Raw genomic sequence first — 26,856 nt, forward strand, 5'->3', positions numbered from 1 at the left:
CTAACCAGGTCCCATCAGGAGCAAGGGTGAAGTAATGGTAATGGATTATTCTTGTATAGCGCTTTTCTACCTTCAAGGTACTCAAAGCGCTTGGACACTACTTCCACATTCACCCATTCACACACACATTCACACACTGATGGCGGGGGCTGCCATGCAAGGCGCTAACCAGCACCCATCAGGAGCAAGGGTGAAGTGTCTTGCTCAAGGACACAACGGACATGACTAGGTTGGTCGAAGGTGGGGACCGAACCAGGAACCCTCGGGTTGCCGACACGGCCACTCTCCCAACTGTGCCACGGCGTCCCCAAATGAGACTCAGAAATGCGATAATGAGACAAAACACAACAACTGCAAATGTTGCAATAAAAAATCTATCTTTTTATCATGAACAATTAATAATTAAGGCCATTTTAAAGAATAGAGAAGCTATTTATATTGGGCACTGTATTTTATTTTTTGACCTACTTCGTCTTATTAAGTTTAACTTGTCATTCTTGCTGAAAAGATTTGAATCACAATGAGTTTTTAACTGAAACAAAGGCCTACTGAAATGAGATTTTCCCATTTGAGTGTCTTGCTGAAGGACACATTGGACGTGGCGAGGTTGGTAGAAGGTGGGGATCGAGCCAGGAACCCTCAGGTTTGCTGGCACGGCAACTCTCCCAACCACGCCACGCCGTCCCCCAATAATAAATATATACAAACCCCGTTTCCATATCAGTTGGGATATTACATTAGATGTAAATATAAACAGAATACAATTATTTGAGAATCCTTTCAACCCATATTCAGTTGAATGCACTACAAAGACAAGATATTTAATGTTCAAACTCATAAACTTAATTTTTTTTTGCATGGCTGCAACATGTGCCAAAGTAGTTGGGAAAGGGCATGTTCACCACTCTGTTACATCACCTTTTCTTTTAACAACACTCAATAAACGTTTGGGAACTGAGGAAAGTAATTGTTGAAGCTTTGAAAGTGGAATTCTATCCCATTCTTGTTTTATGTAGAGCTTCAGTCCTTCAACAGTCCGGGGTCTCCGCTGTCATATTTTTACGCTTCATAATGTGCCACACATTTTCGATGAAAGACAGGTCTAGACTGCAGGCGGGCCAGGAAAGTACCCGCACTCTTTTACTACGAAGCCACGCTGTTGTAACACTTGTCTTGCTGAAATAAGCAGGGGCGTCCATGATAACAACATATGTTGCTCCAAAACCTGTATGGACCTTTCAGCATTAATGGTGCCTTCACAGATGTGTAAGTTACCCATGCCTTGGGCACTAATGCACCCCCATACCATCACAGATGCTGGCTTTTGAACTTTGCGCCTATAACAATCCGAATGGTTCTTTTCCTCTTTTTTCTTGAGGACACCACGTCCTCTGTTTCCAAATATAATTTTAAATGTGGACTCGTCAGACCACAGAACACATTTCCACTTTGCATCAGTCCATCTTAGGTGAGCTCAGGCCCGGCCAAACCAAGCCGTTTCAGGATATTGTTGATAAATGGGTTTGGCTTTGCATAGTAGAGTTTTAACTTGCACTTACAGATGTAGCGACCAACTGTAGTTACTGACAGTGGTTTTATGAAGTGTTCCTGAGCCCATGTGGTGATGTCCTTTACACACTGGTGTCGGTTTTTGATGCAGTACCGCCTGATGGATCAAAAGTCCATTATATAATCGCTTACGTTAAGTCATTTCTCCAGATTCTCTGAACTTTTTGATGATTTTACGGACCGTAGATGGTAAAATCCCTAAATTCCTTGCAATAGCTCGTTGAGAAATGTTGTTCTAAAACTGTTTGACAATTTGCTTACAAAGTGGTGACCCTCACCCCATCCTTGTTTGTGAATTACTTAGCATTTCATGGAAGCTGCTTTTATACCCAATCATGACACCCACCTGTTCCCAATCAGCCTGCACACCTGTGGGATGTTCCAAATAAGTTTTTGATGAGCATTCCTCATTTTTATCAGTATTTATTGCCACCTTTCCCAACTTCTTTGTCACGTGTGGCTGGCATCAAATTCTAAAGTCAATGATTATTTGCAAGAAAAAAAAAAATGTTCATCAGCTTGAACATCAAATATGTTGTCTTTGTAGCATATTCAACTGAATTTGGGTTGATAATCATTTGCAAATCATTTTATTCCGTTTATATTTACATTTAACACAATTTTCCAACTCATATGGAAACAGGCTTTGTATATAAGAAACATTATGTGTATCATGATGTCAATCTTTAAGCTATTTCTGAAACTTATCAGAAGGAGACATTATTTTAGGCATAACAAAACATGCAAAATAACTCACGATAAGCCTCTGTGAATTTGTATGTTTGGTATTATTGAAAAAAAAAATATATATATACATATGTGTGTGTTCTATCTATACAGAGGAGGCATACTTTTTATTAACCTTTTAAAATTATACCTAGTCTTTAAGTACAATTCAAGTGCCACTTGAATTAGAAAGACGGGTATATTTATAGAACACAATTCCAATGCAAGGCAAGTTTGAGTGCTCTAGAGATGCATAGAATTGCAAGAAGGCAAATACAAAATCAAAATAAAAACATCATAAAAATAATCAATGGCCATGAGAATAGTATCTCAAGCCCAGGCCGAGTGTCCTAATGTTTTTTTTGTTCCATCAAAAATATTGTCACCCCTTCCTAATTAGGACAAGCAGTATTAAAAATAAATGAGCGAATATAAAGTGTTGTACCTGACACCTGAAAGCAATCTCCCTTTATATAAATCACACTGCACTTCGAATAATGTGAGCCGGGGGGGTCTATTTCATATTCCTGCCCTCCGCCCGCCCACTTTGAATCAACCATAAAGCAAATGCAAAGCGACTAATGAATGAAAATGCATATTAATGAGCACCTTGATCAATGGCACTTCAAAATGAATGACCGCGGTTAGTGGGGGTAAAAAAAAAAAAAAAAGACAACAACAACACATTTAGCGACGTAGAAATTAAGGTGCTCACCTGTGTGTCTGAGGGAGAGATGTTTTAAAGTGGATCGTGTTCGCTTGTCACAGCAGCGATCTTAAAGATTGAGAAGAGTGGCAACCTGCTGTTGAGACAAAAGATGTGTTGAAGAAAAACACTTTTATTCCTCTAACAAAGCATGTTTGTCATGGGACAAATACGAGTGCAATGAAACTACCAATGATTGTCACACACACACTAGGTGTGGTAAAATGTGTCCTTTGCATTTGACTCATCCCCTTGTTCACCCCCCGGGAGATGAGGGGACAAGTGAGCAGCAGCTGTGGCCACGCCCGTAAATCATTTCAGGTGATTTAACCCCCAATGAATAATAATAATAGTATATTTTACTTGTAAAATCACTTTACATTGAGCAAACGACCTCAAAGTGTGAGACTTGTGCGCCGTAGCGATTCCTCCAGGGATGCGTCGGGCAAGAACACAGAGTAAAGTAAGATGAAAAGTATTTATTAAAATAATAAAAGGGCTAGGAACAAAAACATTCTGGTGCTAAGCAGAAAGGCAAACAAATGGCGCTAGCATGGAAGCTAGGAATACAAACAGAAAAAACTAAAGGTGGCACGAAGGCATAAAAAAAGGGAAAACAAACTATTAGCATGAGAGCTAAAATAATAATAATAATAATAATAATAATAATAATGATAATGGATTAGATTTATATCGCGCGTTTCTATTGTTAGATACTCAAAGCGTTCACAGTGAAGTGGGAACCCATCATTCATTCACACCTGGTGGTGGTAAGCTACATCAGTAGCCACAGCTGCCCTGGGGTAGACTGACGGAAGCGTGGCTGCCAGTTTGCGCCTACGGCCCCTCCGACCACCACCAATCATTCATTCACCAGTGTGAGCGGCACCAAGGGCAAAGGGTGAAGTGTCCTGCCCAAGGACACAACGGCAGCGATTTGGATGTCCATAGGTGGGAAGCGAAACTGCAACCCTCAGGTTTTTGGCACGGCCGCTCTACCCATTACGCCATGCCGCCCCCTAGAATAAAACAAAGGCGTAGCATGTGAGCTAGTGAGAATAAACATACAAAGCAGTCGTCACTTGCTGCACGAAGGCAAATTAGAATCCGAGAATGAATGACGAAAAGGGGCGAGCTTAAATAAGGGAGGTGATAACGAGAAACACATGAGGTAGCGACTTGTCCAGGGTGTAACCCGCCTTCTGCCCGATTGTAGCTGAGATAGGCGCCAGCGCCCCCCGCGACCCCAAAAGGGAATAAGCGGTAGAAAAATGGATGGATGGATGGATGGATAACGAGAAACAGGTTTACGTAGAAAGCAAGGGGCAGGTGAACTAATAAGCTACCGTGGTGACAGAATAAACAGGACATAAGGAAGTCCAAACAACAGAATGTGGTACAGAAAGGAACTAATGCAAACATTGGCGGACTATAATACAGAAATGGAACAAAAAAAGAAATATGGTAAGATCCGGATATTGGATCACAACACAAAGTGCTACAATGCATTAAAAAAAATAAAAATAATAAAAACTAGAACAGCCTAATAGCTATAACTAGCACACATATATCAAATTTGTTTATTTATTTTTTTTTTAAAGAAGGGTTTTAAGCCTTTTTTAAAAGCATCCACAGTCTGTGGTGCCCTCAGGTGGACAGGGAGAGTGGTCCACAGACTGGGAGCGGCGGAGCAGAAGAAGGCAATCTCCCATTGTTCGGAACTTTTTCCCGCTGAGGTTGGAGGAGGTTAGCCTGTCCAGAGCAGAGGTGTCGTGTAGAGGATTTGGGGGTGAGCAGGTCTTTGAGGTAGAAGGGGGCATTTCCATAGAGGCACTGGTGAGTTAGTAGGGAGACTTTGTATTCAATTCTGAGTTTAACAGGAAGCCCTTGAAGGGATGTGGTCGTATTTCCGCATTTCAGGATCCTAGAAGCAATATTTTGTAAGTACTGCAGCTACTAACTTCAACCCCCCAATTCCAACCCTTGATGCTGCTAACCCATTTTTTCAGTCTTTGGTATGACTTAACCGGGGTTTGAACTCACAGCCTACCGATCTCAGGGCTGACACTCTAAACCAGGGGTCACCAACGCGGTGCCCGCGGGCACCAGGTAGCCCGTAAGGACCAGATGAGTCGCCCGCTGGCCTGTTCTAAAAATAGCTCAAATAGCAGCACTTACCAGTGAGCTGCCTCTATTTTTAAAATTTTACTCATTTACTAGCAAGCTGGTCTCACTTTGGTCGACATTTTTAATTCTAAGAGAGACAAAACTCAAATAGAATTTGAAAATCCAAGAAAATTTTTCAAAGACTTGGTCTTCACTTGTTTAAATAAATTCATTTATTTTTTTACTTTGCTTCTTATAACTTTCAGAAAGACAATTTTAGAGAAAAAATACAACCTTAAAAATGATTTTAGGATTTTTAAACACATATAACTTTTTACCTTTTAAAGTCCTTCCTCTTCTTTCCTGACAATTTAAAGAATAATAAATACATTTTAATTTAACTCTTCATTTTAGCTTATGTTTTTTCGACGAAGAATATTTGTGAAATATTTCTTCAAACTTATTATGATTAAAATTCCCCAAAAATATTCAGGTAAATATAGAAAAAATCTGTAGAATCAAATTTAAATCTTATTTCAAAGTCTTTTGAAATTATTTTAAAATGTTGTTTCTGGAAAATCTAGAAGAAATAATGATTTGTCTTTGTTAGAAATATAGCTTGGTCCAATTTGTTATATATTCTAACAAAGTGCAGATTGGATTTTAACCGATTTAAAACATGTCATCAAAATTCTAAAATTAATCTTAATCAGGAAAAATTACTAATGATGTTCCATAAATTCTTTTTTTAATTTTTTCAAAAATATTCAAATTAGCTAGTTTTTGTCTTAATTTTTTTCGGTTGAATTTTGAATTTTAAAGAGTCGAAATTGAAGATAAACTATGTTTCAAAATTTAGTTTGAATTTTTTTCGTGTTTTCTCCTCTTTTAAATCATTTAGTTAAGTATTTGATTTCATTATTTATTCTCTACAAAAAACCTTCCGTAAAAGGAAAAAAAATGTACGACGGAATGACAGACAGAAGTACCCAGTTTTTTATATTTATAGATTTATTTATTAAAGGTAAATTGAGCAAATTGGCTATTTCTGGCAATTTATTTAAGTGTGTATCAAACTGGTAGCCCTTCTCATTAATCAGTACCCAAGAAGTAGCTCTTGGTTTCAAAAAGGTTGGTGACCCCAGCTCTAAACACTAGGCCACTGAGTAGGTTTAAAAGTAAGTTTCAGCTATTACAGCTTCGACTCTTCTGGGAAGGCTGTCCACAAGGTTGCGGAGGGTGTCTATAGGAATTGTTGCCCATTCTTCCAAAAGCGCATTGGCGAGGTCACACACTGGTGTCGGTCGAGAAGACCTGGCTCTCAGTCTCCGTTGTAATTTATGCCAAAGGTGTTCTATTGGGTTCAGGTCAGGACTCTGTGCAGGCCAGTCAAGTTCATCCACACAACCCTGTCATCCATGGCTTTTTGGACCTTACTTTGTGCATTGGTGCACAGTCATGTTGGAAGAGGAAGGGGCCCGCTCCAAACTGTTTCCACTAGGTTGGGAGCATGGTATTATCCAAATTGTTTTGGTATCCTGGAGCATACAAAGTTTATTTCACTGGAACAAAGGGGGCCAAGCCCAACTCCTGAAAAACAACTCCACGCCATAATTCCTCCTCTACCAAATTTCACAGTCTGCACAATGCAGCATGAAATGTACCGTTCTCCTGGCAACCTCCAAACCCAGACTCGTCAATCAGATTGCCAGATGGACAAGCGTGATTCATCAGTCCAGAGAAGGCGTCTCCACTGCTCTAGAGTCCACTGGCGACGGGCTTTACACCACTGCATCCAACGCTTTGCATTGGACTTGGTGATGTATGGCTTAGATGCAGCTGCCCGGCCATGGAAACCTATTCCATGAAGCTCTCTACGTACTGTACGTGGGCTAATTGGAAGGTCAAATGTAGTTTGGAGCTCTGCAGCAACTGACTGTGCAGAAAGCCTTTGTACTATGGGCTTCAGCATCCGCCGTCCCTTCTCTGTCAGTTTACGTGGCCTACCACTTAGTAGCTGAGTTGCTGTTGTTCCCAAACCCTTCCATTTTTGTATAATAAAGCCGACAGTTGACTTTGGAATATTTAGTACCTAGGAAATGTCACGACTGGATTTGTTGCACAGGTGGCATCTTATGACAGTTCCACGCTGGAAATCACTGAGAGCGGCCCATTCTTTCACAAATGTTTGTAGAAACACTCTCCATGCCTAAGTGCTTGATTTTATACGCCGCTCGGGTTCTACTGACCACCCAGGAAGGACATGCTTGTCGAGCAAGTTTGAGTCTTTTAATTTTCAATGAAGGCAGTCTTTTGTGCCGTCGTCGCTCCCACTGGTCGCTTTTCTGTGTCTCGCCCTTCGTCTCTCTTTAGTCGGTCACGTCTCCATCTCTCGTGTCTTGCTCTCTTTTGCTTCTCGGTCGCTGTTCTGCTACTCCTTCCACCCCGATCTCTCCTCCTTCTCCCCTTTTATACAGCGTGAGGAGATGAGTTAGATGAGTCCTGGTGCGCGATCCACACACCTGCACATGACTGAGGCGTTGCTCCCGGCATGCCCCGCCTCTCCGCTCAGCCACATTCTCCGCCTCCTCGCCGCCATCTTGGGCCGGGCCCCAGAGTGCCCCGCCCCGCTGCTCATTTGCCTGCTGCGCCTTCCCACATACCTCCATCGCCAGACGCAAGCCGGGACTCCAACCGGCTAAGCGAACTCCCCCCTCCCTTTTTTGAAGGGGCGGGAAATGAAGACTGCCACCTGTCTTCTCTTCATTTTCTTCCTCCATTTCGTCTTTGTCCTCTGGTGGTGAAGTAGCATCCTCGCCCTCTGCTGGCTTTGTGTGGTCCTCTTCAGTTTGCGAGTCAGCTACAACCCTTTTTTCTTCTTCTTCATCATCATCGTCATGTTCTGATTCTTCATCTTCATCATATTCTTCTTCTTCTTCTTCATCATCACCGTTATGTTCTGATTCTTCATCTTCATCGTCATGTTCTGATTCATCATCTTCATCATATTCTTCTTCTTCTTCTTCATCTTCATCGTCATGTTGTGATTCATCTTCTTCATCATCTTCTTCGTCATGTTCTGATTCATCATCTTCATCATCTTCTTGTTCTTCTTCTTCATCTTCATCTTCATCGTCAAGTTCTGATTCATCATCTTCATCATCTTCTTCTTCTTCTTCTTCATCTTCATCATCATGTTCTGATTCATCATCTTCATCGTCTTCTTATTCATCTTCATCGTTATCATCATCTGATTCATCTTCTTTTTCTTCTTCTTTATCATCATCTGATTCATCTTCTTCTTCTTCATCATCTGATTCATCTTCTTCTTCTTCTTCATCATCTGATTCATCTTCTTCTTCTTCTAACCCTACCACTTTTTTCACTTCTTCATCTTTTTCTTTTTCTACTGCACACTCCACCAGCTGTGTCTCTGTCTTGTCAGCAGGGGGCGCCTCCTCTGCACTGCCATCTCCCCTTCTTGTGCTCCTCCGCTACTTCTTTGGGAGGGCACTCGCCGCCTCCCCCCACCTTGCAGGAGTCGGCAGTTCTGTCGGCTGCTTGCTGCCAGCTGCGTGAGCGCGCCGACGAGGGCCCACAGGGGATATTTCTCCCCCGCCTCCGGTGGTCCAGCCAGGTTGGGCGCCAAATGTGGAAGACTTTCCCTGTCGCCGCTCAGGTTCCACTGACCACCCAGGAAATACATGCTTGTCGAGCAGGTTTGACTCTTTTAATTTTCAATAAAGGCAGTCCTTTGCCTCGTCGTCGCTCCCACTGCTCGCTCCTCCATGTCTCGCTCTCCGTCTCTCGCTTTCCGGTCCGCTCTTTAGTTGGCCACGTCTTCGTCTCTCGTGTCCTGCTCTCTCTTGCTTCTCGGTCGCTGTTGCCGGCTCTCCTACTCCTTCCACCCCGACCTCGCCTCCTTCTCCCCTTTTATACAGCGTGAAGAAATGAGTTAGATGAGTCCTGGTGCGCGATCCACACACCTGCACATGACTGCGGCGTTGCTCCCGGCACGCCCCGCCTCTCCGCTCAGCTGCATTCTCCGCCTCCTCGCCGCCATCTTGGGCCGGGCCCAAGCATGCCCCGCCCCGCTGCTCGTTCGCCGGCTGTTCAAAACATTACATTTCTCTTGCCAGCAAATAGTATCTGTTTGCTGTGTCACATTTGTAGAACCCTTGAGCATGCTCTTCGGGACCTTGGACATGGAAAGAAAAAATTTTTTCTTTTCAATTTTGTCTTTTTCCACCGAGCTACTCGCGCTTTGTCTGAACCACTTGTGCATGTTTGTGACTCCTAGCACTCCACAGCCTTAAAAAAAATACATTTTTAGTGACGGCTTCACCAAGGCGGCCTGCTGAGATCAGAAGGAAGTCACCTCTGTCTCTATTTCAAGTCAGCCTCCTCCTTCCGTGACCCCGCCGGGTGTCCTGTCGTGACTTGGCACCGTTTGAGTCCACAGCGGTCATCAGAGGGCTCCTCATTAATCTTACCAACACTCTGTCTCACTTCTTCGCCGTAATCTCCTCGCTTCTAATTTCCCTTATCTCTCACGCCGACTTTCTTTTGTTTGTTTGGAAGGCTTACACCAGTCTGTTAGCCAGAGGCTGCAAACAGATTAGAGAATGGCCCGCGGCGGCTCACCTCCATCCGTCACCAAGTCAGAGGTGGTTTATCATCCCGGGTTTAAGTTTTGTCTGCCAGAAACCGCTCATTAATTTGGAAGAGGGGGTTGGGGGGGGGACAGGTTGTGCGGCGAGAATGGATGGCGAAGCTAATGCTTTTAAAGTGCAAGATTACACCACATTTAATAATGATGTTACGTATGGCTGCTGGCAGCGCGAGCTCATTTCTCATGCACGCTCCCTGGTGTTTGTTCGGTCCTAATCTTTTTCCTTGTGCAAGACGGTAAATGTAGAGCTATATCTATCTCTTTCATCAGCACTCCAGATGCTTTCAAAGCATTACTGGCTGTCTGGGAGATGTCCCGGGGCAAGCAATGATGGCATATTAAAGTCCCGTGACTCAAAGTGTTGCATCAAATACAAGCATAAGTGAAGATGTAAACACACAGACTGTTGTATATTGTAAAGTTCTTCAGCTAAAATCTAACATCTGTTTTTTTTTTTTGTTTTTTTTGTACTCATCAGATCTCGATAACTTCCGAACACAGACGGTCAGAAGTACAGTCAATGTCCGGGAAGGCCAAGGAGTGGTTCTCTTATGCGGCCCACCTGCACATTCTGGAGGTAAACTACCTTGGTTATTTTGTTTGCACTGTTATTTTTTGTTAGGTGTCGTGAGGCAGGAACCCAATTTTTTTTTTTTTTTTTTCACAGCAGCAGAGAAAAAATAAATACAGTCTATTATACAGCATTATTCACATGTGAATAATATAAATACTGTCGATTATACAGCATTCTTCACATGTGAATAATATAAATGCAGGGTATTATACAGCATTATTTAAATGTGAGTAATATAAATGCAGTCTATTATACAGCATTATTCACATGTGAGTAGTATAAATAGAGTCTATTATACAGCATTATTCACGTGTGGATAATATAAATACAGTCTATTATACAGCATTATTCACATGTGAGTAATATAAATACTGTCTATTATACAGCATTCTTCACATGTGAATAATATAAATACAGGGTATTATACAGCATTATTTAAATGTGAGTAATATAAATGCAGTCTATTATACAGCATTATTCACATGTGAGTGGTATAAATAGAGTCTATTATACAGTATTATTCACATGTGGATAATATAAATACAGTCTATTATACAGCATTATTCAAATGTGAGTAGTATAAATGCAGTCTATTAAAAAGCATTATTCACATGTGAGTAATATAAATACAGTATATAATACAGCATTATTCACATGTGAATAATATAAATGCAGTCTATTATACAGCATTATTCACATGCGAATAATATAAATACAGTCTATTATACAGCATTATTCACATGTGAGTAATAGAAATGCAGTCTATTATACAGCATTATTCACATGTGAATGATATAAATACAGTTAATAGTACAGCATTATTCACATCTGAATGATATAAATACAGTCTATTATCCATCAATCCATCCTATTATACAGCATAATTTACATTTTATTAATATAAATACAGTCTGTTATACAGCTTTATTCACATGTGAATAATATAAATACAGTCTATTATACAGCATTATTCACATGCGAGTAATATACATATACTTTATTATACATTATTATTCACATGTGAGTATTATAAATACAGTCTATTATACAGCATTATTCACACGTTAATAATATAAATACAGTCTATTATACAGCAATATTCACATGTGAGTAATATAAATACAGTCTATAATACAGCATTATTTAAATGTGAGTAATACAAATGCAGTCTATTATACAGCATTATTCACATGCGAATAATATAAATACAGTCTATTATACAGCATTATTCACATGTGAGTAATATAAATACAGTCTATTATACAGCATTATTCACATGTGAGTAATATAAATACAGTCTATTATACAGCATTATTCACATGTGAGTAATATAAATACAGTATATAATACAGCATTATTTAAATGTGAGTAATACAAATGCAGTCTATTATACAGCATTATTCACATGTGAGTAATATAAATACAGTCTATTATACAGCATTATTCACATGTGAATAATATAAATACAGTCTATTATACAGCATTATTCACACGTTAATAATATAAATACAGTCTATTATACAGCATTATTCACATGCGAATAATATAAATACAGTCTATTATACATCATTATTCACATGTGAATAATATAAATACAGTCTATTATACAGCATTATTCACATGTGAGTAATATAAATACAGTCTATAATACAGCATTATTTAAATGTGAGTAATACAAATGCAGTCTATTATACAGCATTATTCACATGCGAATAATATAAATACAGTCTATTATACAGCATTATTCACATGTGAGTAATATAAATACAGTCTATTATACAGCATTATTCACATGTGAGTAATATAAATACAGTCTATTATACAGCATTATTCACATGTGAGTAATATAAATACAGTATATAATACAGCATTATTTAAATGTGAGTAATACAAATGCAGTCTATTATACAGCATTATTCACATGTGAGTAATATAAATACAGTCTATTATACAGCATTATTCACATGTGAATAATATAAATACAGTCTATTATACAGCATTATTCACACGTTAATAATATAAATACAGTCTATTATACAGCATTATTCACATGCGAATAATATAAATACAGTCTATTATACATCATTATTCACATGTGAATAATATAAATACAGTCTATTATACAGCATTATTCACATGTGAGTAATATAAATACAGTCTATTATACAGCATTATTCACATGTGAATGATATAAATACAGTTTATAGTACAGCATTATTCACATCTGAATGATATAAATACAGTCTATTATCCATCCATCCATCCTATTATACAGCATAATTTACATTTTATTAATATAAATACAGTCTGTTATACAGCTTTATTCACATGTGAATAATATAAATACAGTCTATTATACAGCATTATTCACATGCGAGTAATATACATAGACTTTATTATACATTATTATTCACATGTGAATAATATAAAAACAGTCTATTATACAGCATTATTCACATGTGAGTATTATTAATACAGTCTATTATACAGCATTATTCACACGTTAATAATATAAATACAGTATATAATACGGCATTATTTAAATGTGAGTAATACAAATGCAGTCTATTATACAGCATTATTCACATGCGAATAATATAAATACAGTCTATTATACAGCGTTATTCACATGTGAGTAATATAAATACAGTCTATTATATAGCATTATTCACATGTGAGTAATATAAATACAGTCTATTATACAGCATTATTCACATGTGAGTAATATAAATACAGTATATAATACAGCATTATTTAAATTTGAGTAATACAAATACAGTCTATTATACAGCATTATTCACATGTGGGTAATATAAATACAGTCTATTATACAGCATTATTCACATGTGGGTAATATAAATACAGTCTATTATACAGCATTATTCACATGTGGGTAATATAAATACAGTCTATTATACAGCATTATTCACATGTGAATAATAGAAATGCAGTCTATTATACAGCATTATTCACATGTGAATGATATAAATACAGTCTATTATCCATCCATCCATCCTATTATACAGCATAATTTACATTTTATTAATATAAATACAGTCTGTTATACAGCTTTATTCACATGTGAATAAGATAAATACAGTCTATTATACAGCATTATTCACATGCGAGTAATATAAAAACTGTCTATTATACAGCATTATTCACATATGAGTATTATAAATACAGTCTATTATACAGCATTATTCACACGTTAATAATATAAATACAGTCTATTATACAGCTTTATTCACGTGTGAATAATATAAATACAGTCTATTATACAGCATTATTCACACGTTAATAATATAAATACAGTCTATTATACAGCATTATTCACATGTGAGTAATATAAATGCAGTCTATTATACAGCATTATTCACATGTGAGTAATATAAATACAGTCTATTATACAGCATTATTCACATGTGAGTAATATAAATACAGTCTATTATATAGCATTATTCACATGTGAATAATATAAATACAGTCTATTATACAGCATTATTCACACGTTAATAATATAAATACAGTCTATTATACAGCATTATTTAAATGTGAGTAATACAAATGCCGTCTATTATACAGCATTATTCACATGTGAGTAATATAAATACAGTCTATTATACAGCATTATTCACATGTGAATAATATAAATACAGTCTATTATACAGCATTATTCACATGTGAGTAATATAAATACAGTCTATTATACAGCATTATTCACATGTGAGTAATATAAATACAGTCTATTATATAGCATTGTAAGTGTATGTAAACTTTTGACCATGACTGTATATTACAGCCTAATTCTGGGATGACAATATAGTGCGTATATCACAATGTATTATTTGGTATAATGGGTCACAAAAGCTGTTGAAATGTGTTGACATGCTTAAAAATGCTAATACTGATACTTAAAATGGTTACATTTTTGATCACAATTAAAATCCAACCAAAACATTGGATGGCGGTTTAACCTTATTGGATATTTTAATTAGGGCTGTCAAATTAAACGAGCTGTCTCACAAAAAAAAAATGCATTATACATGAAGGATGCACATGCGGCTTTATCACCCAGTTCAGTTCCACTTTAATGGCTGGTGTGGGTGGTTGCAGGTAAGTGATGGGGTGGCAGGATACACCACTGCAGAGATGACTGATGTGCACTGTGACACATTTCCCTTCAAAATACACCTCGATGGGACTTTAGATAATAGTGGTACCAAGTTTTGATTAAAATTAAATTACAATTATTTAGTAAAATACCAAAAAACACGATAACCATGAAAATAAAATTGCATTTGTGTCAAAATAATGGAGTTAATTAAACCAGCAAGTAATTTAGTGTGATTAATTATGACTAATCACAATTCAGAATTGTAACAATGTTTTTGTTTTTTTTAATTATAATTCAACAGGACTATTTTTTTTTTTTCAATAAAGTTGGTTTTGATTCACATCAATTAGGTTTTAACCTTAAAGCCGTGCTGTGTCCATCCATCCATCCATTTTCTACCGATTATTCCCTTTCGGGGTCGCGGGGGGCGCTGTGTGCGGGTACTTATTTTCTAAGTTTGAAAAAATAACAATGAAACATTTTTTTATTTTTGGATACAAGAAAATCAATCAGTCAATGTTTATTTATATAGCCCTTAATCACAAGTGTGTCAAAGGGCTGCAAAAGCCACGATAACATCCTCGGTTCAGAGCCTAAAAAAACGGCAAGGAAAAACTCACAAGCCAGTGGGACGTCAATGTGAATAACTATGAGAAACCTTGGAGAGGACCACAAATGTGGGTGAACCCCCAACCCTCTAGGGGAGACCGGATGCAATGGACGTTAAGTGGGTCTAACATAAAACTGTGAAAGTCCAGTCCATGGTGGATCCAACATAATAGTGGGAGTCCAGTCCATGGTGGATCTATCATAATAGGGGGAGTTAAGTCCATTGTGGATCTAACATAATATTGTGAGAGTCCAGTCCATAGTGGATCTAACATAATAGTGAGAGTCCAGTCCATAGTGGATCTAACATAATAGTGAGAGTCCAGTCCATAGTGGATCTAACATAATAGTGAGAGTCCAATTCAATTGTGGATCCAACATAATAGTGAGAGTCCAGTCCATAGTGGATCTAACATAATAGTGAGAGTCCAGTCCATATTGGATCTAACTTAATATAGTGAGAGTCCAGTCCATAGTGGATCTAACATAATATTGTGAGAGTCCAGTCCATAGTGGATCTAACATAATATTGAGAGTCCAGTCCATAGTGGATTTAACATAATATTGTGAGAGCTTAGTCCATAGTAGATCTAAGGAAACAGTGAGAGTCCAGTCCATAGTGGATCTAACATAATATTGTGAGAGCTTAGTCCATAGTGGGTCTAACAAAACAGTGAGAGTCCTGTCCACAGTGGATCTAACATAATAGTGAGAGTCCAGTCCATAGTGGATCTAACAAAATATTGTGAGAGTCCAGTCCATAGTGGATCTAACATAATAGTGAGAGTCCAGTCCATAGTGGATCTAACATAATATTGTGAGAGCTTAGTATATAGTGGGTCTAACAAAACAGTGAGAGTCCTGTCCACAGTAGATCTAACATAATAGTGAGAGTCCAGTCCATATTGGATCCAACTTAATATTGTGAGAGTCCAGTCCATAGTGGATCTAACATAATAGTGAGAGTCCAGTCCATAGTGGGTCTAACATAATAGTGAGAGTCCAGTCCATAGTGGCTCTAACATAAAAGTGAGACTCCAGTCCATAGTGGATCTAACATAATAGTGAGAGTCCAGTCCATGTTGGATCTAACATAATAGTAAGAGTCCAGTCCATAGTGGCTCTAACATAAAAGTGAGACTCCAGTCCATAGTGGATCTAACATAATAGTGAGAGTCCAGTCCATGTTGGATCTAACATAATAGTAAGAGTCCAGTCCATAGTGGATCTAACATAATATTGTGAGAGCTTAGTCCATAGTGGGTCCAACAAAACAGTGAGAGTCCAGTCCATAGTGGATCTAACATATTATTGTGAGAGTCCAGTCCATAGTGGGTCTAACAAAACAGTGAGAGTCCTGTCCATAGTGGATCTAACATAATAGTGAGAGTCCAGTCCATATTGGATCTAACTTAATATTGTGAGAGTCCAGTCCATAGTGGATCTAAGATAATATTGTGAGAGTCCAGTCCATAGTGGGTCCAACAAAACAGTGAGAGTCCTGTCCATAGTGGATCTAACATAATAGTGAGAGTCCAGTCCATAGTGGATCTAACATAATATTGTGAGAGCTTAGTCCATAGTGGGTCCTACAAAACAGTGAGAGTCCTGTCCATAGTGGATCTAACATAATAGTGAGAGTCCAGTCCATATTGGATCTAACTTAATATTGTGAGAGTCCAGTCCTTAGTGGATCTAACATAATAGTGAGAGTCCAGTCCATGTTGGATCTAACATAATAGTGAGAGTCCAGTCCATGTTGGATCTAACATAATAGTAAGAGTCCAGTCCATAGTGGATCTAACATAATATTGTGAGAGCTTAGTCCATAGTGGGTCCAACAAAACAGTGAGAGTCCAGTTCATAGTGGATCTAACATAATAGTGGGAGTCCAGTCCATAGTGGATCCAACATAATAGTGAGAGTCCAGTCCATAGTGGATCTAACATATTATTGTGAGAGTCCAGTCCATAGTGGGTTTAACAAAACAGTGAGAGTCCTGTCCATAGTGGATCTAACATAATAGTGAGAGTCCAGTCCATATTGGATCTAACTTAATATTGTGAGAGTCCAGTCCATAGTGGATCTAAGATAATATTGTGAGAGTCCAGTCCATAGTGGGTCCAACAAAACAGTGAGAGTCCTGTCCATAGTGGATCTAACATAATAGTGAGAGTCCTGTCCATAGTGGATCTAACATAATAGTGAGAGTCCAGTCCATATTGGATCTAACTTAATATTGTGAGAGTCCAGTCCTTAGTGGGTCTAACAAAAATGTTTTGCTCTGATTAGAGGGTACTTGAATTTAACAAAAATGTTCACAGGGGGTACATCACTGAAACAAGGTTGACAACCACTGTTCTAATTCAATGACCCTGACAAATGAAATAATAAAAAAAAAGCTTAGACTAGACACTTAAATATATTTTTAATAACAAAGGATAACAATGAATTCCTCCCAAAAAAGACACCACAATTGAAGATGCTACTTTTTTCTGCCAGGCATGAACATTGTTCTGCTGCTGCGCTTGTCTGCGTCGTTACAGTAACTCGCACTTTCTAGCAGCAATTTCCCACAGTTTGGAGAACAGAGAAGTATGCAGCTGGTCTGTTGGATAATGGCCGAGAGTTTTCTGCATGAAATACAGTTTGACAGCTTTTTTTTTGTCTCTCTCTTACTGTACGTGATGCAACCGATGGCCGTATTCTTTTCGTTATATTTTTCGCCGTGGGAGTCCGGTGTTTCTTTCTTTTCTTGTCACTCCCCGGCTCCTTCCCGTCGTGCTTTTTTTTTTTGTCATTCGTTTTCATTTTGAAAGGAGTGATAAACTTTGTCTGACATGTGCAGAGCTGGGTGGGAATCGAGACTGTTTCCAGTGTGATTCCAGTGGGCCGACTCACTTTTAAATCAGAAGCCTTAACTGTCTACGCCACGTCAAGGCTTGGTTAGCCCAGATTTTTTTAATAACGAATGAGGGAAAAACGGAAATTTTAGTTTTTGGTCCGGCCCTCACTGACTTGGGACCGTTGCAAAATGATGTGTGTCCCAAAGTCACCAGCCTTGGCGTCACTATAGACAGCCATTTTAAACTAGACAAACAAGTCAATGGCGATTTAAAATCGTGTTTTTATCACCTTCGTCTTTTAGTAACGGTTAAACCGTTTTTATCTTTTAACCTTTTTGAACAAGTCGTGCATGCTTTTATTTCAAGTGGCCTGGACTACTGCAATGCACTTTATGCTGGCATTAGCCAAAAAGCTCTCTCCCGGTTGCAGTTAGTCCAGAACACGGCAGCACGACTTTGAACAGGGGCCAGGAAACGCCAGCATATAACCCCAATTCTTCAGAGTTTGCATTGGCTCCCTGTTCATTTTAGAATTGATTTTAAAACATTGCTGTTTGTTTTTAAATCTTTACATGGACTGGCACCTCAGTATATCTCGGACCTCATCCAAATTTACATTCCATATGATAAAACCCAACATATTATGGTAAGAGTCATTCAAATAACTATAACATATAGAACATGCTATACCTTTACCAAACAATCTGTCACTCCTAATCGCTAAATCCAATGAAATCTTATACGTCTAGTCTCTTACGTGAATGACATAAATAATGTTATTGGATATTTTACGATGGTGTGTTAATAAGTTCACACATAAGTCGCTCCTGAGTATAAGTCGCACCCTCCAGCCAAACTATGAAAAAAACTGCGACTTATAGTCCGAAAAATACGGTACTCACTGCAGACTTTGAGAGAGCCAACAACATAAAAATACATCACTTACAGTACAACGTCTGCTGTCATTAGGATGCCTACTTCTAGGATGTTCATATATTCCCATTTAAGTGAAGAATGACTCATGATCTTCATTAAAGGGGAACATTATCACCAAACCTATGCAAGCGTCAATATATACCTTGATGTTGCAGAAAAAAAGACCATGTATTTTTTTAACCGATTTCCGAACTCTAAATGGGTGAATTTTGGCAAATTAAACGTCTGTCTGTGTATCGCTCTTTTAGCGATGACGTCAGAACGTGACGTCACCGAGGTAACACACCCGCCATTTTCATTTTTACTTACGTGAATGAGCTAAATAATGTTATTGGATATTTCACGGTAATGTGTTAATAAGTTCACACATAAGTCGCTCCTGAGTATAAGTCGCACCCCCGGCCAAACTATGAAAAAAAAACTGCGACTTATAGTCCGAAAAATACGGTACTCACTGCAGACTTTATGAGAGCCAACAACATAAGAAATACATCACTTACAGTACAAGGTCTGCTGTCATTAGGATGCCTACTTCTAGGATGTTCATATATTCCCATTTAAGTGAAGAATGAGTCATGATCTTCATTAAAGGGGAACATTATCACCAGACCTATGTAAGCGTCAATATATACCTTGATGTGGCAGAAAAAAGACCATGTATTTTTTTAACCGATTTCCGAACTCTAAATGGGTGAATTTTGGCAAATTAAACGTCTTTCTGTGTATCGGTCTTTTAGCGATGACGTCAGAACGTGACGTCACCGAGGTAACACACCCGCCATATTTATTTTCTCTTACGTGAATGAGCTAAATAATGTTATTGGATATTTTAAGGTAATGTGTTAATAATTTCACACATAAGTCGCTCCTGAGTATAAGTCGCACCCCTGGCCAAACTATGAAAAAAAACTGTGACTTATAGTCCGAAAAATACGGTACTCACTGCAGACTTTATGAGAGCCAACAACATAAAAAATACATCACTTACAGTACAAGGTCTGCTGTCATTAGGATGCCTACTTCTACGATGTTCATATATTCCCATTTAAGTGAAGAATGAGTCATGATCTTCATTAAAGGGGAACATTATCACCAAACATGTGTAAACGTCAATATATACCTTGATGTGGCAGAAAAAAACCATGTATTTTTTTAACCGATTTCCGAACTCTAAATGGGTGAATTTTGGCAAATTAAACGCCTTTCTGTTTATCGCTCTGGACACAACGGCAGCGATTTGGATGTCAATAGGTGGTAAGCGAACCTGCAACCTTCAGGTTTCTGGCACGGCCGCTCTACCCACTACGCCATGCCGCCCCTTTTGCATAATATTGCAAAACAAAACGCCAGGTAATACGTCTGCAAATGGGTGCCATTATAACACTTGCATGTTGACAATCCATCAAGGGGTGGGGCTTCACGGCTTACCAATGTCGTACTAAAACATTTTGACGGATTTTTGAGCGCCGTGTGTAATGTTCTTTATTCTTAATATAACTTTCAAAGTCGTGGTGTTGTTTATAAGCGTCTTGCTGCAGTCGAGACGTATCTCTTATGTGTGACTGCCATCTACTGGTCACACTTATCAATACGAATAAAATAGCTTTGAGGTCGGTAAGCACAACCAAATTTTATGAGAAAATTAAAGGCTTTTAAGTGCGCTTTATCGTCCGAAAAATACAGTACTTGTATGTACTTACTGACTAAAATAAATAGGTTCAGGCACTTGCTCCTGCTTGTCAAATCTGAGAGACAACTGTGTCTGCATCACTTCAAGCAGCTTGGGCGTTCACTCCCGTCAGAAGCTTTAGATGTTCTCCCTGCGGGAGCGCGAAATGATTGACAGTCAGTTTTCACTCAGCAGCCGTCACCTCGAAAGTGGTAGACTACACTCGGCCTCTGCTCACAACGGCAAATCTGTTCAGTGTGCTCCTCTCATAATTATAATACACTCGCTCATCATGGACGATGTCTCTTCTCTTATACTTGACCCACTGCTTATAAAGGAACTTACAACTAATCTCTGCCTCTCTGCCTCAGACCAGCTATCCATCCAGCCAGCAGAATCTCACTTAGTGATCTTCAACGCAGAGGTCACAGGATGCACTTTAATCAGTTTTGTTCGACTCCCCCTCTTAAAGGGGAACTGCACTTTTTTTTGAGGATTTTCACCTATGGTTCATAATCTTTAAAAGAAACAAGAAGACAAAAAGTGTATTTTTTTTTGCATTCTAATTTGTAATAATCTGCTGGTTCTTGGGGGTTAACAATGCATTCTGTCGCTAAATCACTTTGAAAATGCATCTCAAAGGGGAACATTATCACAATTTCAAAAGGGTTAAAAACAATAAAAATCAGTTCCCAGTGGCTTGTTGTATTTTTGGAAGTTTTTTTCACAATTTTACCGGTCCCGGAATATCCCTAAATAAAGCTTTAAAGTGCCTTATTTTCGCTATCTTCGAAACCACTATCTATTTCCCTAAGACGTCATACAGGGTTCAATCAATCAATCAATGTTTACTTATATAGCCCTAAATCACTAGTGTCTCAAAGGGCTGCACAAACCACCACGACATCCTCGGTAGGCCCACATAAGGGCAAGGAAAACTCACACCCAGTGGGACATCGGTGACAATAATGACTATGAGAACCTTAGAGAGGAGGAAAGCAATGGATGTCGTTGCCAATACAAACAACATGGCGGTTAACAAAAGCAAGATATAGCGACAAGAACAAGAAGCAAAAGATCTAACTGGTTCTGTGTCGCAAAAAAAACTGCCAGACAGAGTGTGGCGAGAGGCTCTGATTAGACACCGGGAGCAGGTGAGCATCCAGAACCACTAATCAGAGGCAGGTGACGTTAATCAGCACCCATGGTAACAAAGAAAAACAAACCAGTGTGCTGAAACAGAACTAAATTTACAAGCAAGGAAACACCAAATCAAACAAAACATGATCCGGGCAATGGATCTTGACTCCCTAACACAGGGGTAGGGAACCTATGGCTCGCGAGCCAGATGTGGCTCTTTTGATGACTGCATGTGGCTCTCGGATAAATCTGAGCTGACATTGCTTAACACGTTAAAAAATGAATAATTCTACTTGTGTTAAAAAAAAACGTTCAAAATATAAAACATTGTCATGCATTTTTATGTTCAAGAAGTTGGTACGAAGTCATTTATTTATTATTGGTTAGTGTGGGGCTTGCCCTCCAGGGGGTTCTTCAGACCACCAAGCACTGACATGAGAGCCTGTTTCAAGGTTACAATATTGTTTTTTTCTCTTTCGTTCTCGCTCGCGCTCTGGTTTCTAGCCCCAAGCCCGTCTCTCCTCCTGGCTGCTGCTTATGACATAGCGACAGGTGATCGGATAAAAAGGCCCAGGTGGGCCTTCTACGTACCTGTCGCTGATTTCTAGGCCGGTACTGGCAACACCCCGCTTCGCTGCAGGCCCACAGGCCACGCCCCCTCCACAGTTAGCTTCAGAATAACAATGTTATTACGAAGAATAAGAGACCTCTCTAGATATGGTGGTCTTTCTTAAAAATGCAAGCGTTTTGTTGTGTTCAGTGTTAAAAAAAAATATTATATGGCTCTTACGGAAATACATTTTAAAATACTTGGCTTCTTGGCTCTCTCAGCTAAAAAGATTCCCGACCCCTGCCCTAACACATTAAGAGCTTGCGCTGGGCATTGAGTTGACACTCTCATTCGGAGGACCCAGGTTCAAGCCCAGGGCGGAACGGAAACAGGGGACGCAGGCGGGTTAAATGTGCAAGGTCGTGCTATCTACGTAACCACGGTAGCAATTACTGTCCAACCAGCACACGGGTGCGAGGGTGATAAGCCATTATCTTGCGTTTGCTCCCTTTTTTGTACTACAGAGACAAAAATGGCCTTTTTCACACTAAATAATGTCTTAAAGAATTTGACATAAATATGTTTTTTCTTCCGAATTGTTTTAAAATATGATTTGAAATAAATCAACAAAATGTCCAGATTGTTCAGGGTTTTTTAAAGGGGAACATTATCAAAATTTCAAAAGGGTTAAAAACAATAAAAATCAGTTCCCAGTGGCTTGTTGAATTTTTTGAATTTTTTTTCAAAATTTTACCGGTCCCGGAATATCCCTAAATAAAGCTTTAAAGTGCCTTATTTTCGCTATCTTCGAAACCACTATCCATTTCCCTGTGACGTCATACAGGGCTGCCAATACAAACAACATGGCGGTTACCACAGCAAGATGTAGCGACATTAGCTCGGATTCAGACTCGGATTTCAGCGGCTTAAGCGATTCAACAGATTACGCATGTATTGAAACAGATGGTCGGAGTATGGAGGCAGATAGCGAAAACGAAATTGAAGAAGAAATTGAAGCTATAGAGCGAATAGCTATTGACGCTATTCGGCCATGGCGTGGGTGTACCTAATAAAGTGGCCCATAGCATGGCTGCCTTATTAGCATCGCCGGTAAAATGTGCGGACCAAACGATCAGGACTTTCGCATCTAGTGACACTGGAGCAACTTAAATCCGTCGATTGGTAAGTGTTTGTTTCGCATGAAATGTGGGTATTTGGTTTCAAATGTACATACAGCTAGCGTAAATAGCATATTAGCATCGATTAGCGTAGCATGTTAGCTTCGATTAGCTGGCAGTCATGCCGCGACCAAATATGTCTGATTAGCACATAAGTCAACAACATCAACAAAACTCAACTTTGTGATTTCGTCGACTTAATCGATGCAAATGCATCTGCAGGTTATCCATACATCTCTGTGCCATGTCTGTCTTAGCATCGCCGGTCAAATGTGGAGACACTTTGGTACATTCAATGGGGGTCTGGCGGCAGATTTCTTGCCAGTGGTGCAACTTGAATCCCTCCCTGTTAGTGTTGTTACACCCTCCGACAACACACCGACGAGGCATGATCAATCAATCAATCAATCAATGTTTATTTATATAGCCCCAAATCACAAATGTCTCAAAGGACTGCACAAATCATTACGACTACAACATCCTCGGAAGAACCCACAAAAGGGCAAGGAAAACTCAAACCCAGTGGGCAGGGAGAATTCACATTCAGTGGGACGCCAGTGACAATGCTGACCATGAGAAACCTTGGAGAGGACCTCAGATGTGGGCAACCCCCCCCTCTAGGGGACCGAAAGCAATGGATGTCGAGCGGGTCTAACATGATACTGTGAAAGTTCAATCCATAGTGGCTCCAAGACAGCAGCGAGAGTCCCGTCCACAGGCAACCATCTCAAGCGGATCAGCAGCGTAGAGATGTCCCCAACCGATACAGGCGAGCGGTCCATCCTGGGTCCCCAAGGTTCCAAAAAATAGTCGAAAAAACGGAAAATAACATAGCTGAGAACCGGTGTTTTTAATGTGAAAATGAAAATGGCGGGTGTGTTACCTCGGTGACGTCACGTTCTGACGTCATCGCTAAAAGAGCGATAAACAGAAAGGCGTTTAATTTGCCAAAATTCACCCATTTAGAGTTCGGAAATCGGTTAAAAAAATAGATGGTCTTTTTTCTGCACCATCAAGGTATATATTGACGCTTACATAGTTTGGTGATAATGTTCCCCTTTAAAGTCATGGTAGCAAACAGTTTCTCTCATTAACTACGACGACCACTTTGACAACTTGTCACGGTAGCGCCGTTTTTTTTTTTTCCGTTTTTTTGTTCCAGAGCTGACTTTTGCGTGGATCTTCAATCAATATCCGCATTTTGTGCAACAAGACAGTCGCCGCTTCATCTCGCAGGAGACCGGAAGTTTGTACATCGCCATGGTGGATCCCTCGGATGTGGGCAACTACACCTGTGCGGTCAACAACAGCGTCACGAAGGAGAAGATGTTGAGCTCTCCTACACCGCTGGTCCTCAGGAGTGACGGTAAGTGGAAGGAATCACCTTCTCTACTTCCATGAACACTGTCCGTGGAAATGGTGCAATACAGTCAATGATTTGTTTCAAGTCCGATACTGGTGCCCGTACGTCTACACTGTCTATAATGAAGTGCATGTAACAAACCAAAGAAAATACTTGTCCACAGAACTACTTTTGATTGACTATTTTTGATTGGGAACCACCAACTTTCAAGGTGTACAAAAGCTGAAAGTGTAGAATAGCACTGTATATGCGATATAGGTGCCCTGCGATGAGGTGGCGACTTGTCCAGGGTGTACGCCGCCTTCTGCCCGAATGCAGCTGAGATAGGCTCCAGCATCCCCCGCGACCCCAAAAGGGACAAGCGGTAGAAAATAGATGGATGGATGGATGGATGATACTACTGGTGTGATAGTGATGATGACAATACTACTGGTACGATAGTGATGATGATGATACTACTGGTGGGATGATGATATTGTGTGATAGTGATGATAATGATACTGCTGGTGCGATAGTGATGGTGATGGAACCACTGGTGCCATATTGATGATGATTGTATTGTTGTGTGATAGTGATGATGATGATACTACTGCTGCGATAGTGATGATAATGATACTACTGGTGTGATAGTGATGATGACAATACTACTGGTACGATAGTGATGATGATGATACTACTGGTGGGATGATGATATTGTGTGATAGTGATGATAATGATACTGCTGGTGCGATAGTGATGGTGATGGAACCACTGGTGCCATATTGATGATGATGATTGTATTGTTGTGTGATAGTGATGATGATGATAATACTGGTGCGATAGTGATGATAATGATTGTATTGCCGTGTGATAGCGGGGATAATGATACTACTTGTGTAAAAGGTGATGATGTTACTACTGACGTGATTATGATGTGATGGTGATGGTAATGATACCTCTGTTGTGATAGCGATGATGATGATGATGATACTACTGGTGGGATGATGTAATTGTGTAATAGTGATGATAATGATACTACTGGTGTGATAGTGATGATGACAATACTACTGGTACGATAGTGATGATGATGATACTACTGGTGGGATGATGATATTGTGTGATAGTGATGATAATGATACTGCTGGTGTGATAGTGATGGTGATGGAACCACTGGTGCCATATTGATGATGATGATTGTATTGTTGTGTGATAGTGATGATGATGATACTACTGCTGCGATAGTGATGATAATGATTGTATTGCCGTGTGATAGTGATGATGATGATACTACTGGTGCGATAGTGATGATGATGATTGTATTGCCGTGTGATAGTGATGATGATGATACTACTGGTGCGATAGTGATGATGATGATTGTATTGCCGTGTGATAGCGAGGATAATGATACTACTTGTGTAAAAGGTGATGATGTTACTACTGACGTGATTATGGTGTGATGGTGATGGTAATGATACCTCTGTTGTGATAGCGATGATGATGATGATGATACTACTGGTGGGATGATGTAATTGTGTAATAGTGATGATAATGATACTACTGGTGTGATGGTGATGGTAATGATACCTTTGTTGTGATAGCGATGATGATGATACTACTGGTGGGATGATGTAATTGTGTAATAGTGATGATAATGATACCACTGGTGCGATAGTGATGGTGATGGAACCACTGGTGCCATAGTAGTGATGATGATGATGATTGTATTATTGTGTGATAGTGATGATGATGTTACTACTGGTGTGATAGTGATGTGATGGTGATGGTAATGATACCTCTGTTGTGATATCGATGATGATGATGATACTACTGGTGGGATGATGTAATTGTGTAATAGTGATGATAATGATACTACTGGTGTGATGGTGATGGTAATGATACCTTTGTTGTGATAGCGATGATGATGATACTACTGGTGGGATGATGTAATTGTGTAATAGTGATGATAATGATACCACTGGTGCGATAGTGATGGTGATGGAACCACTGGCGCCATAGTGATGATGATGATGATTGTATTGTTGTGTGATAGTGATGATGATGTTACTACTGGTGCGATAGTGATGATAATGATTGTATTGTCGTGTGATAGCGATGA

At 39.3% G+C, this 26,856-nt stretch overlaps 1 protein-coding gene across 1 annotated transcript in view; it reads left to right on the plus strand.

The window, feature by feature from the left end:
• LOC133535178 (contactin-3-like) overlaps positions 1-26,856 on the plus strand; it is a 262,937-nt gene that overhangs the window by 117,791 nt on the left and 118,290 nt on the right. Inside the window, exons 5-6 of the mRNA XM_061874750.1 lie at positions 10,258-10,356; positions 24,561-24,764. Coding sequence (XP_061730734.1) covers positions 10,258-10,356; positions 24,561-24,764 — 303 coding nt within the window. The remainder of the gene's footprint in view (positions 1-10,257; positions 10,357-24,560; positions 24,765-26,856) is intronic.

Source organism: Nerophis ophidion, linkage group LG16 (genome assembly GCF_033978795.1).
Source record: "Nerophis ophidion isolate RoL-2023_Sa linkage group LG16, RoL_Noph_v1.0, whole genome shotgun sequence".
NCBI classification, from domain to species: Eukaryota; Metazoa; Chordata; class Actinopteri; order Syngnathiformes; family Syngnathidae; genus Nerophis; species Nerophis ophidion.